General features: G+C 28.2%; 1 protein-coding gene across 2 annotated transcripts; it reads left to right on the top strand.

Annotated features, from left to right (window-relative positions):
• Window positions 1-10,691: 10,691 nt before the first annotated feature.
• On the top strand, window positions 10,692-14,355 carry LOC112287195 (putative L-type lectin-domain containing receptor kinase S.7). 2 transcript variants are annotated; one of them, XM_024529956.3, is made up of 3 exons: window positions 10,718-11,205; window positions 11,487-11,601; window positions 11,781-14,355. In XM_024529956.3, the coding sequence occupies exon 3, from the start codon at window positions 11,820-11,822 to the stop codon at window positions 14,127-14,129; it is 2,310 nt and encodes a 769-aa protein (XP_024385724.1). In that variant the 5' UTR covers window positions 10,718-11,205; window positions 11,487-11,601; window positions 11,781-11,819; the 3' UTR covers window positions 14,130-14,355. The 2 variants fall into 2 exon arrangements, with proteins under 2 accessions (XP_090109643.1, XP_024385724.1); XM_090253517.1 differs by lacking the exon at window positions 11,487-11,601 and having other exon boundaries at window positions 10,692-11,205.
• Window positions 14,356-15,247: the final 892 nt, after the last annotated feature.

Here is a 15,247-nt window from a genome sequence, read left to right as displayed (position 1 = left end):
TTTACATTTAAATCAGTTGAAAGTCTTTTAAAATAAGATCTGATATATTGCGGCATCCAAATATTTATGCTACTAAAAAAAGTATATGTTATACTTTATCTAAATTAGTATAAATATTAGTGGGCTTGGTTTCCATGTGATCAATTCCTCCCATAGGGATTCTAAGAGAAAATAGATACATTATTCTAGTTCTTTATCAGCAGAGAGGAGAATGAGACACTATCCCTATAGCATAGTGTATGCTTTTTACAACAATTAGTATTAAAGCAAAGTGAGGTGATCCAATAGCAATATAGATCCTAAATAAAAACTTTAAGATAGAGAGTTTTGACAAAAAGAATAATTATAGATTGTGGCAGAATAAAGTAAAATAAGTTTTTATACAATAACTATTCTACAAATTGCAGGAAAAAAAGCTTGCAAAGATGAATAAAAATAAGTAGAAAAACATTAGCCAAAGACCAGTAAATATAATATGTTTGAGTCTTACACATACAATGATATATTATATAATTTATAAAATTTTAATACTAAAGCTATAAGCAAAATTATAAAAAATTTATTTAAATTATATTATTGCTTAATAAATTATTCTTTAATTTTTTTTAATTTTTAATTTTTTTTTATTTTCGTATTGTATAAAACTTGATTTAAAAATACATCAAAAATTTAGTTGTAGAAGAAAAGTTTCTATAGCTTAAAATTATTTTATAATTTAAAAAATTAAGATGCTTAAAAAAATCGTATTTTTTAAAATTAACCATATCAAAAATACTTTTTTATATTTTTAAAAGAAATTCTATATCATATATTATATATCTATATTAAATCAATTTTAGAATTTATATCCTATCAAACTTCTAAAACTTTTGTATTATCAATTCTAAAATCTAAATCTTTTCACGTTCTAAATCTTAGCTCTTGTTAAATTCAAAATTGTAAACCTTGTCAAATTCTAAACTCTAAAAAGTCCTAGGCATAAATCAAAATCTAATTGGTAGATTTCAATATAAATAAAATATCTAATTGAATTGTTGAATTATCTTTAATTTTAAAAATTATTATTATCATTAAATAATTTATAGATTCAAAAACTTTGAAAGCAATTTAACCCAGTGATTGATAATTATTGCAATAAAACTTCCACTAATATTTTTTAGCTTCCTATTCTAAGCTTGATAAAGTATTTTAGGTCTCAATTCTTATTATAAAGTTTTTAATTTATATTTAAACTTAATTTAAGGCTCATTTGTGATGTGTTCTTTAAAAACATTGAATATCCTATTTATCTTGCTATTAAATCTTCAATTATCTAAGTAATTGGAGTTGATCTTGAATTGACCAACTTTGATTCCTTCTTGTATATGTAAACAAATATTCTCTAATTTTATTGTCAAATGATACAAAGCCTAATAATCACACATCTTATTTGTACATTTATACAATCACAAAATATCCAAATACAAATCAAACATAAGTATTGAAATTAAATCTAAATTTTAATTTATTCTTTATTAACTCAAAGAATATTTATCAATAAAATCCTAACTTTATTTCCTTTTTATTTTGTATACTTAGAAAACTTATATTTTTACAATGTTCTTTAAATTATCTATATAACCTCATCTCTAATTTATCAAAAGGACTTTTCTTTTCTTGTAGGTCTTTGTTTTGGTGCCTAAGAGTCAAATTTCAATCATGTCTCACAAATGGTTACTAATTGGATTTCAACCCTATCATTTTTACAAAAAAGTTTGTAAGAGTCTACCATTAACTTTGTCTTAGAGATAATTTGAGTAGTTTTTTACTTGTTCTAATATTTTTAATCTAATTATAGTCATACCAAAACAATAGAAGTCTTGTTTTTGATACAAAAGATATTACACAATATAAATTTTGTAGCCAAGTTTAAGTTATTTAATATCAAGGACTACAAAAATATATATTAATATTTTACTTGACTCCTTTTTATATATTCTTAATTATTAATAATAAATTTATTAAGTAGGTATATTACATTATAATAATTTAAATAGAAAGCACAATTATATTGAATCACTTATATATCTTCAATAAGATTGTTTAAAAGTTGACAAATATCAATCTCAAGTAAAATAATGATGACAAAGCTAATTTGTTACTAAATTTTTTGCTTCTATTTTTTAAGTGTTAAATAATATTTTATTTTTATGGAATGATTTGACAGAGCTTCAAGAAATAAAAATTTCTATCTCATCTATTGATATGAATAAGAGACCAAATATTAATGAATTACATTTTGAAATAAAACTGTAAGATTCAAAACAATGGATTTAAGATATAACAAAAAAAAAAAAGTCTAAATCAAAATCTATGACTTAATTTTAAAAATTAAAGGTTAAGTGATATCAATATAAGAAATTATGAAATTATAAATATTGACATAAAACTAAAATATTAAATAAAAATATTAAAAAAGATCAATTTATAGATTCAACTAGAGTTTATAGAATTATTCTCAATGCAACCACAAATAGTGACAAGTTTTGAAATGCATAGTTTCTTGATTTTGATTCCTTATATTGTATGTGTAATAAAAAATATATTAGTTATAATTTTATATTTTATATATTTGTAGAATTGTATTGATAGAAAATAACATGCTATTTAAGACTATCAAAATTGACATAGTTTGCATTGAGATAATTGATAAAATTGATTTATTTTCTATTATATATATATATATACATAAGAATTTATTTTCTCCATTTGCACCAAAATTAATCAATTTTTAACATGCAATAAATAAGCAAGTTCTAAAATTTTCTAAAATAACTTTTTTATTAATTAAAAAATAATAATTATAAACTTATAGGAGGTATTATAGTATATAAAATTACTATATTATGTAATCAGGAAAAAACACATAATGTATATAACTCAATTGTAGCATGCACAATTAGGTGATATAGATTAATAAGGACTTAAAAAAATTTAATAGGCCAATGAAGATTTTAATGATATGTCCTAATTTTTGCAAAATTTAGAATCTTTATTGGTTCTAAAAATACCAATTATTAATACCTTAATATAATTTGATTTTGATAATTTTCAATGTCACCAATCAATTGAGCTGAAATTGATGTTAGTACTTTAGCATAAGTATGTATACAAATACTCAAATTTTTACTTATAGATTTTCTATATAACTCACAACATTCTTCAAAGTATAAACCTTATATTATTTCTTAAAACAAAATCACCAAAATCCAATCCTAACTTTCTATAGCTCCCACAAAGTCATTACTCACTAAAAGTGTTCAAAATCAAAGCATGTAGTAAATATCTAAAACTTTTCATTTGATTATGCTATTTAATTGACAAAAGAACCTTGCATTTGTTGTAGATGCACATTTTATGCATCAAAGTTTGGTTTTCATCTTGGTTTATAAATAATTCTCCTAAGATATCAATCCAATTTTATTTATGTAAACTACCTTCAAATTTTACTTAAATATACATGAGATATTTTCTTATTAATCTTCCATGATTTTCCTTATTTCTTATCCTACAAGTAAATAAAAGCCTTCTTATCACAAAGTGCAGCATAAATTGTGAAAAAATCTAATTTTATGGTCTTTATTATAATGGAAAAAATTATTTTGTTACAAATTATAGTTTCTTATTTTAAATTGTACGCTTTATTCTGTAGTTACATCAAATCTTTGATAATATAGGAAAATATATTTAGATTGTACACAATACAAGAACAATCTCTTATATACATATTAAATTTATATATTTTTGTTATGAAAGCTTTGGAATATACAAAGTCAATGTAATCAATTTTATTTTTCTTTAATTGTGTACTAAAAAATTTAATAGAAAAATTAAGGAATTTAAATATATATATATATATATATATATATATATATATATAAATCAAATATTTAATTTTTGAATTTCATAAAAAATTATCTTTTTGGTCTAATTTTTAAAGATCAAAAAACCAAATAAGTTTTAAATTTATTATATAACTATTTAAAGAATATTTATTAAATATTAATTAATTTTGATGTCAATCCAAATTTTTTCAGATCAACTTAAAACTTGATGTCAATCACTTAATGTAAAATATCTAATAAGCATATATTGGCATAATTTTTTTTTTAATTAAAATAGTTATAATTATTATAGAAATTAAATTAAATCGACCATTTATAAATTAAATATTTTTAAATTTTCATTAATTAATTTAATGTTATATCATATTTTTTATAATTAGAACCATAAAAAAATTATATTAAACCGTATGCTAATGAATATAAAATAAAATCCTAAAAAAAATAGACTTTTGTATTTTGCCATACAAAATATAAATTTTATTTATTTTTCCATACAAATTATAATTTTTAGTAAATTAAGATACTTCACTTACCTAAGAGGATTTGAAAAAGATAATTACTATTGATCAAGAAGAAAAAAATATGTTTTTTTAGAATCTATTTGATATAATACATGCAAAAATAATATTCTAACTATTATGAAATTAAAGTAAAACTTGTTATTAAAACTTATAAAACTTATAATCTTGTAAATCTATCAAAGAAATAAATTTAGATAAGCTTTTAGTAAATACTTTATCTATAAATATATATATATATATATATATTTATATATATATATATATTTAAAAAATAAAAGATATTAAATTAATTAATATTAAGTTAGAAAACTAAGAAACCATAAAAATATATTGAATCACAAGAAAGACACTGTTAAGATAAAGTCTGCTTAGATCTTATTTATATTTATATTAGCTCACAAAAAAAACCACACAAAAGCTTCATAAGTACTACAAGGATTGTAAATTTAATTTTAGAATAATTTAAAATTATTATTTAAATCTTAGAACTTATGGAAGAAATTTTATTACCCACATAATACATCTAAAGGATTTGCTTTAAATCTAATCCATAGCTAAAAAAATTATTAAATATTCTTTAAATATTATATTATTAATCGAAAATTTGAAAATCTTCTTTTTAAAGTAAAAAGAAATATATAGAAACAAATGAAATTCAATAAAAATATATTGAATAGACAAAAATTATCTTAAAGAAACATTGGAGAAGTTTTCTAGACAAAGATCAATTCTGTATGTTCTTTGAGATTTGCAATGTGGTTATTAAAAAATCTCATAAAAATAATTCTAACTTCATGAAGTCTTTATAGAAAAAAAATTATAATCTAGATGCTTAGATCACAAGCTTTGTAGTTATTACAAAGCTGTTATATGGCCTTCTTAGATGAATATTTGTAACTAAGCAAGACTATGACCATCCTTAATCTAATCAATGGATTATTAAAACTCCCATTTTAATTTAAGTCTTTTTAGTTTTTTATTTTATTTTATTTAGAAATAGCTATTCTATTTGGTACTTTTATATTTTTTCTTAAAATTTTACTGTTTCTTTATTTTTATTTTTAAATATATAACTTTTTGATCTATTATGGTTTAGAAGAGATTAAAAGAAAAAAAAATTATTATAACAAAAATATGTAAATAAATAATAGAAGTTTTTTTAGCAACTAAATCATTTAAATAATTCAGATTAATACAATTATATCAAATATTGAACTTAAATTTATTTTTGTAGAGAAATTTAATAGTATAAAATAAAAATTAAAAGAACTCATCAATCCAATTAAACTTATTATAGAACTCTAACTTCTTAGTTATCCAATTCAAGCATATTAAGTTCACTTTATTAAAACTTTAGTTATTATATCTATTATTATTATTATTATTATTCTAAGATAATTTAGATCTAATATTTAAGTTATTTCTAATAAACTGGATTAAATATTATGATAAAAAGCTATACCAATTGATAAAATATAAGTTTTACAATTATACATATATATACATATATACATCTGTTTTTTTCACATGTGTTATACTTTCAACAAGTAATAATTGATATCAAGTAGAATAGTTGTGCTCATTATTTGTTTACAAATTACAACATAATATAAATATTTTATTGTTCAACTTGATTAATTCTTGATATTAAGTCAAAAAATTTATTTATTAAGTAAATGAGATAATTTACTTTTTGGACCTTAATCAAAAAGTTGATTGACTATATTTAAATATTGGAATATTTTTTAGCAAATACTTCAATTATGTAAGATATATAACCATATTTCAAAGATATACATATTAATGTTATAAAACTTAAATATATTACAATATGATAAAAAAAAAAAAAATGATAGAAACATGAAATTTTTTTCTTTAATTCTAAAAAATCATATTATATTATTTAATACTATAAAAAATCTTTTAAAAAGAGTATAAATCTTTAAAAATAAAAAGGCAATATCTTTAAAATAAGTATATAGCCACAATACAGCTAGATTATTAAAGAATAAATATATAACCATTTAGCAAGATTCGAATACTACATTCATTATATAAGATATACTTAAAAAATAAAATAATGTAAATGATGTTTATATATTCTAAAAGGTCAAGCACAATCACACGCCTTTTAAGTAGAACATGACTTCTTAGCAATACATTATTACATATACAATAAAAATTTATAACTATTTTAAAAAGATTTTGGTGGTTTCAAATGTGAAAATCTGTTAAAATATGTTATTTGATTGTATGAGACTTACTCTCTAGTAAAAACTTTATATCATTATATAAATTAAATTTTCAATTTTTTACTTATTCTATAATAAAAATATTTTCATCTTTTATCTAAATTCATTATAGATCCTTTGACCTCAAATGTTTATAAAATAGTTTGTACAATAGATGATTTATTTTATGAAAAAATATATATGTTATTTGTTGTATGAAAATTTTTATTAACGAAGAAACTTCTAAAAAAATACTAAATAATATTTACTAATTTTATAGACTATTAATCAATTTTATACTTAACTAATTATTTTTATTTATAAAAAATTTTAAATGGCACTTTTTGAGATATTAAAATTTGATATTAAATTATATATAATTTTTATTATCAAATCTAAAAAATATTTAAATTTAGATTTAAAATAATATTTTATTAATTATCTTCAAGATAATATGGAACTTTCTTACCTTAAGTAAGATTTTTATGTAATAATATAATATATTCATTTGCACAATTTGTTTCCAATTATAGTTAACATGTATGATTTTATATTTTTGATTTTTAAAATATAATTTTTTCCAAGTTAAATTTCAGAACTTTATACACTAGTAAAGATAAAAGTTTAAAAAACATTTATACAAAAAAAAAAAAAAAAAAAAAAAAATCCATTCAAAATAGTGACAAAACTTAGTTGTTTTGATGTAACATCAAAACCAATTGATCTTATAATTATATTGATTATCAAAGACTCGAAATCTTTATTATCTAAAAAAATAATAATCTAGTTGTATGTTGCTTGCAATTACTTAAATTATTAAAAAATTCATCATATTTTCTATATGTCTCTTAATAAATTGTATAATATATTTAGTATATTTTAAGAGAAGCAGTTACCACCACTTCTTATTTAAACCATTAGTAATTGATAATATAAGATAGAATAAGGTTTAGATTTTATACAATGTTAAAAAAATCAAAATATCTTTTTATGCCATGGTGTATGTAATATTAATAAGTAAACACAAAGGTCATCTAAGGATCTCATAAATGCATTAGTATTAGTTGTTGGTTTTTATTTTCAAAATTTATCAAAAAAAAAAAAAAAAAAAAAAAAAAAAGACTAAAAAATATTAACATATTATACATAATATAAAAAGGTTCAACAATGAATTCTTTATTGCCTCTACTTAGAGAAATCTTTCATAATTTTTTTGTTGAAACAAGATAATAAACCACTGGGCAACATATTTATTTCAAGGACTATTATTTAAAAAACTTCTAAATCAACCATTAAATTTTTCTCAAATTTAAAATTAAGATAGATATTTTTAATAAATATATATTTTCTTTAAATAGATGGTATAATGCAGTACAAATTATATTAAAATTTTAGTAGAAAGTCTTACTGCTTTATATGACTGTTGCAAATAGATACTACACATGATCACATTTTAATTTATTATTAAAATATAATTATTAAGGTATTAATAATAATAAAATAATTCGGTGGTCTTCTTGCTAGAATATAGGACATGATTAATGGCTCAAAGTACTTAACAATAAGCTTCAAGTAAAACATTGATTAGAATTTATAATAAATATAATTTGATTGATCCTAAATTCAATCAACATGTAATTTTATTTGACCACTTCTTTTTTCGTTTGTCTCTAAAAAAAAATTATAACAGTTGCCTAAACATAATTTTTAGAAATTTAAAATACTCATGTTTTATTATATCATTGTATAAAAAATTATGTCATTTACAATAAGAGATATAATATTAAAAAAATCAAATTAAATGAAAGCTTTGACTTGAAATAAAAATAAATCATTATTTTGAGTTGAAAACTATATATATATATATATATATATATATCGATTTTAAATAATATAATTTCTATCTATTTTTAAAATTGTAATCTTTAATGTTTTAAAATATTAAGAGAGATGTATACTTTATGTTTTTAAAAAATAATTTTAAAATCAGATTTAATTGTATGAATACATAATAATTTTTAATATTATCATATTTAAAAATATCTTACATATTAATAGAGTTTTAAAAGTTCATTTATATCTAAATCTAATGAATAAATGTATCTTTTATGTACAATACATGATTTGAATATACTATCCTAACAATGTACAATTGACTAATAAAATAAAATAAAAAAATACGTACATATGCAATAATAAAATTATCTTTAATATACTCCACAACTCACCTTCAATTTATGTCATTTCTTCATACAACTATATAAATATATAGTTATATAGTTATATAGTTATATAGTTATTGTACATAACTAAAAAAAAACTACAACATTTTTTAAAATAATAATCAAAAGCCTTTTTAGAAGTAAATTATTTATGTTCATTTTTATGTTTAAGGTATTTTTTTCATTATAAGCATTCAAAAGTTTTTTTTTTTTTTTAAATAAAATTTTGACAAAAATGATCTTTTTATGCATACAAACTCCACATAAAATGATTGTAATATTGTAGTTGGATCCAATAAAACTTTAATCAAAGCCCATATATTATCTTGATCAACAGAAAGGTTGTCAATGAAATATTTTGTTATCAAACCATATTTCTTGGTAACACATCTCTTCACTTTTGTATTCAACAAAGCTTATAAACTATGTGATTTTATTTGAAAAATTTAAATTTAAAAACTGTAGAGCTACTGGATTTTAGTATCATAATGATTATCTACAAAAATTTAATTTTATTTGATATATTATAATTATCCACAATATCTATAAAATATTATTTGGAACTTACTGAAAGAATAAAGGAAATAATAATAATAATAATAATAAGAAAATATGCAGCACTGAAATTATGAATTTCTTTTTTTTATGCGGCTTTCTTTTGTACAAAACTCATTTCTTTTAATTTGGAATTATGGTTTTGTAAAACAATTGATCTTACAATTCAACCTAAATCAATCATGGAGAAATCTAATTGTTATAAAATTTAATTGACATTTGCATTTTTCCTTAAAAAGTCTAATGAATTGTTGAGTCTATGTTTATTGAGCTTCAAAATTCTTTAAATGAATTTATACAATATTACGCAGATCCATTAACACAAATGAGCAGGATTCGTAACACAAGGATACACTGTTGAAACAAACAAACGGATGAAAGTGGATGAAAAAGAAACAATTGTTTTACAACTGTCTTATTTTAGAACTTATTGAGAATAGAAAGTAACACAATCAGTAGGAAATACTTTTCAAATCCTTTTGGATTTTCATTGAAATCCCGACAGTAACAACGTTCCATTTCATCCATTGATGTATATGTTCGAAAGGATTCATTATTTTCACTAAAATAATTTCTCATGGCGATATGCAAGCTCAAATTGGATCAGCGTATTTTTCAATAAAACAGTAATACATCGAAAAAATACAAACACGATTTTTATAGTTATTACACGAGGAAAGAGAATAACAAAAAAAACTATCTTTCAAAATTTTTCTCTGCTGAGATGAGTTGATTTTCAGAGCCGTAGATAATTACTTCTCTAAAGTGTATCCCTAAAGATTAATTACTAGAAAAGAAGCAACATAGTTATATTCCCGTGTAAATCTCTATCTCCCCCAAAAAACTCAATAGCATGTTCAAATCTAAACATTTATCACATCAAAGTATTTATCTCTTAAAACAGCGTTTTAGAACTTTAACCCTAATACTTGCAGAATATTACAACAAGTTTACTAAATATTGTGTGCATTTACAGCACAGCTAGAGCCTCGAACGCTGCGCAGAAATTGGGCAAGACCAAAAGGGGGACCCAGACTTGTCGACGACTCTTGAAAACAGGAGAACTGCGCCAGAGATAGGGCGAGTTTCGGTGGCCGAAGTGTGCGTGAGGAGTATAAAATGGACTGAAACCGTTGACTATTGGGTCCGAGGAAACCGTTTTCGCTTCCGGATGCGAGCATTGGGGAGCATGTGCAGGTGAGTCCACAGATGCCACTCCGAATTCGCTTCTGTAGGCCCCTTAACTCCCGCCCTTTGTAATCGGCGTGGTCAGCTTGAAGAGGGTGTAGGATACTTTGTCTAGCAGGTGAAGCTGGCGCCGCCCAGACTGTGATTTGAGGGGATTTGTCTTGCTCATTTCTCATTTCTCGTATTTTTTTTATTTTTTTTATTTTTTTGTTCAGTTCTCTTGCAGATATATTTTTTTCTTCTCGAATCTCTGTCTCTTCCCAAATCGCACTCAGCCTTTGGGTGCAGTTGGTGCAGTGGTTTCCTAGTTTGTGGGGGCATCTGAAATCTTGCTGCTTCTTTCGAAGTGTAGCTTAACCGAGCCGTAGATCTTGTGTAGACTACCTGCATTCGAGCTGGCCACTGCCCCATCGCCATTTTAGGTGCATGGTCTTTTGTATGTGAGAAGAACGATGGTGGTTCACGATAAGGAGAGGCAAGTTGAACAATTTTCGGAGCAAGATTTGGGCTAGCATTTTCGTGATGAAGCCCTTGGAGGTCCGTTTTTTTACGCGCCTTTTGTAAAGGCGACCAAGACCGGAGCGCGTATTCTCTATTGCCGCAGGTGAGCAACCTGGATCTACCTCCACTTGCTTCGTGGTGTCTGGAACTTTGGTTTTGCAAATGTAAAGGGTGGGGATATAAGTCTGGCTTCTCTAGGGGAAGATTCGTAAGTTCAGGGGCGCATGTGACAAACGTATGCAGTCACGATGGATTTGGGGTGTAGCGGCAACTGGGTGTGACAATCTTCAGAATCGAGCTGATGATGATTATGGTGATGTGTGTGTCTGCCTCACTCCACTGGCTTGACCTCTGCGTTGCCGGATCGTGACCCTACAAATACAGTGTATACCCTACCATGAAGTGTCGAATAAAGAAAATATTCAATCAGAATGATCCATCTATCTGTAACTGGTGGAGGTGTAGATCCTGCATCATCTCCGTTGTTTACATTTGGAAGGTACTAGACAAAGTAAGATATGAATTTCAAATTATGAAAACTAAGGAATAGTCATTGTAATAGTACTTCCCTAATCGGATCCCGTAGAAGGAATATTTTGCAGTAGCTGGAACCCTGAGATTTCTAATGACAATCGCGCCAATTGCGCTGCAACTCACAAGTTTCCTTGTTTTGAACAGATATCAACCGTGAATAAATTTTTGGAAATGTGAAGTCCAATGGCTTCTGAGCATCGCAGAATCCTCAGCTACTTTTTCGATGAAGGACGGGCTAGTAGAACATTCACCCTGGAGGAAGGCATTAATATAAATAGACTTCCCGTATTATTGTGCTTTTTTCTCTTCTTCACCACCTTGGTGACCTGCCAGCCTGATACCTCCTTCACGTACTCCAAATTCGGTCCTGGCTCTGTCACACTTGTGGGCGACTCCCGAATCATGCCCGATGGCAGACTCCGTTTGTGCAACATATCCGTTGATGTGGAGGGTCAAGTTACATCTGTTGGAAGAGCACTGTACCCCACTCCAGTCCAATTGCGGAACTCAACCACGGCAACGATGGCCTCTTTTGAAACTTCCTTCACGTTCTCCATCGACACGAAACTCGGAAATTTCGCTTTGAGCTCACCATCCGGCATGGCCTGGGGTATTTTCCCTGATAATCGAACGATTGGAGATTACGGTCTTTACTTGGGCCTAATGAATAGCTCAACTGATAATTTTTCCAACAAAGTCTTTGCCATCGAGATTGACACAGGATTCAGCGAATTCCCTGGTTACAATGATACCAGCAGCTGCCATCTTGGGGTTGACCTCACAACGATGAGGTCCGACCCTGTGTTCGACATGGCGACCCCTCCTGGCAGTCAGACAAGCCCGTGCATTCAAAACAGGGGAGTGTTTACGCTTCATATCCGTTACAACGGTCTCAGCCATATCCTCCTTGTGGATTTGCTCGACATCGGGGGCGAGTCAGTGGGAAGAATAAATACTACAAAGAACTTATACCCTTATATGAACGACCAAATGTTCGTTGGATTCTCCGGTTCCGGAATTTACATTACACCGCAAGAAGACTCAGTTTATTCTTGGAATTTTTCTTCCACATTTACATCACCTGTAACACCATCTTCAGCGCCACAGCCGTCCACTCCACCCCTACAGTCGTCCCCTCCAGCGACACACCCGTCCGCTCCTGTCACTTTGACACCAGGAGAAAATTGCACATCAACTCCCTGCTCTAATTCGACATCCTCTTCCAACAAGGGCCTCATATACGGTGCCGCTGCTGGTGGAGCTGGTGGTCTTCTGCTCTTGCTTGGACTAGGACTAGGATGCTTTTGCTGCAGAGGGAAGTCCTCAGAAGCCGGAACATACAGCCAAGAAACGATTCCAGGAGGTGTCGCAGTGGTTGGACCTCGGAAGTTTACCTACAAAGAGCTCAGCTTAGCCACTAAGAACTTCAGTCAATCAGAGCTTTTAGGAAAAGGAGGCTCAGGAAGTGTCTACCGTGGAATTCTTCGCGACTCTGGAGCCATGGTCGCGGTGAAGATGATCCAGGCTGACAGGTCACAAGAACTGGCGGAGAAAGAATTCCAGGCGGAGGTGTCTATCATAAACCAGATCCGACACCGGAACTTGGTGCAATTGCAAGGTTGGTGCAACGAGAAGGGGATGCTCTGCCTCGTCTACGAGTATCTTCCAAATGGAAGCCTTGACAGCCTGCTGCGCAAAGAAATGCAAGCACCGAACACGGTAATCCCCTGGGGAACGCGCTACAACATTCTCACTGGCGTCGCCGCAGCCTTAGCTTATTTGCACGAGGAGGTCGGCCAGTGCATCCTGCATCGCGATCTGAAGCCCGGGAACATCCTTCTCGACGTGAACTACAACGCCTGTCTGGCCGATTTCGGTCTCGCGCGCCTCACCGAGCACAACCAAGCGGCAGCAACCACAATGCTGGCGGGCACACTGGGCTACATGGCGCCAGAGCTTCCGCAAACTGGCAGGGCAACCACGCAAACGGACGTATACAGCTTCGGCGTTCTAATCGTGGAGATGATCTGCGGCAGACGGCCAACAGACGTCGACCGCGACACACAGATGCCGCTTCTCGACTGCGTCTGGGCCGCGCACGCTGGCAATGACATCTCTTGCGTCGTGGACGCCAAAATCCGCGACGATCGAGACGCACAGCAAATCGAGCGAACTCTTCTCCTCGGCCTCTTGTGCTGCCATCCCGACCCAATCTCCAGACCCACCATGCGCAACGCACGACAAATCCTCACGGGCGATAGTCCACTTCCCCCGGTCCCTACCGAGAAGCCGGTTGTGAAGTGTGCAGTGTACTCGCAGTATGGCTCTTACTCCGAGTTCGACACCTCGCACGGCGATGGCTACGACCCGCCCGAGGCAATCAGTAAAGCCAGCAGCAACACCAATAGCAAGTATAGTAGCTACAGCACCAATACCGGGTACAGCACCACAGACCACGACAGCTTCTCCTCTCAAGCTAAATCTATCCTTTGATTATTTAATTAATTAGGCCCCTCATTTTTGATGAATCCCACTTGGGTTCTTCGTAGGCTTATTAGCTTTGAATGCGCGACGCAACTGCCTCCGCTGCTACTCCTCCTCCTGCTGAGGTTTCTCTTGTTTCCACCTGTCAATGGAGCTCCTCTGTCTTTCTACTTTTGTTGAGTTTTGACGAACTGATATATTGAAAGGTTGCCGAGTTCGGTAAGTCCTGAATTTCGATTTGGTGTGGCTGAGCTCATGTGTAAAGGAGACTTAATAGTGTTGAAGGCTTCACTGAAACATCATAAAAGTAAGATGTTGAAATGAAGTGGACGTCTGTGGAGTGGTTGCAGGATTTTATTTATTTATTTATTTTTATTTGATTTTTTGGCATGTTTTGCATCACATCAGTTTGTTTTCACGTCAGCATGCTTATTCATTGTGAAACTCCACAGCTACGTTTTTTGGCTTCATAAGCGGACTTGAAAGTTTGCTTTCTATTTTTCTCGTCGATTGTCTGCATTGCAAAAAAGTTAGAAGATTTAAATTTTAATCGTTGTTTACCTGTCTATTTATTTTGTTGTTTGTGTTCAAACCTTGCAACCTGCATCATTATTTTTATTTTTTAATACTGGTTTTTTTCACTGGTCGACATGTATGTATACTGAAAGTTACACCCAAAACTATGCACCATTAACATGGTTTTGTTATGTAGTTGAAGAATTTGATTATTCAATATTATGCAAGCAATTCATATTTTTTTATGCATTTTGCATTATTTATTTAACTTTGTTGCTTACAATTTAAGTATCACATGAGTTATTTAAATTTTAAATAAAATTTATTTAAAGATCTTTATACCCAAAAGCATTACTACAAAAAGTCATGGTTCAAATGCCTTCTAAAGGCCTCGTACTTAGTAGAGAAAATACATTCTTCAGAAGCCTTGATATAGCATGAAGTGAGAATAGATATTAAGATAAACCAAATTTTCATTTTTTTCATAATCTTGAATAAGATTGCTAATATTTTGATTCTAACAATCACACACACACACACACACACACACACATATATATATATATATATATATACAATATTTTTAAATTTTTAATATAAATTTTTAGCAA

The sequence above is a fragment of the Physcomitrium patens genome, chromosome 10 (genome assembly GCF_059467195.1).
Source record: "Physcomitrium patens ecotype Gransden chromosome 10, ASM5946719v1, whole genome shotgun sequence".
Taxonomy (NCBI): Eukaryota; Viridiplantae; Streptophyta; class Bryopsida; order Funariales; family Funariaceae; genus Physcomitrium; species Physcomitrium patens.
This window is presented reverse-complemented; position numbering and strand designations above follow the sequence as displayed.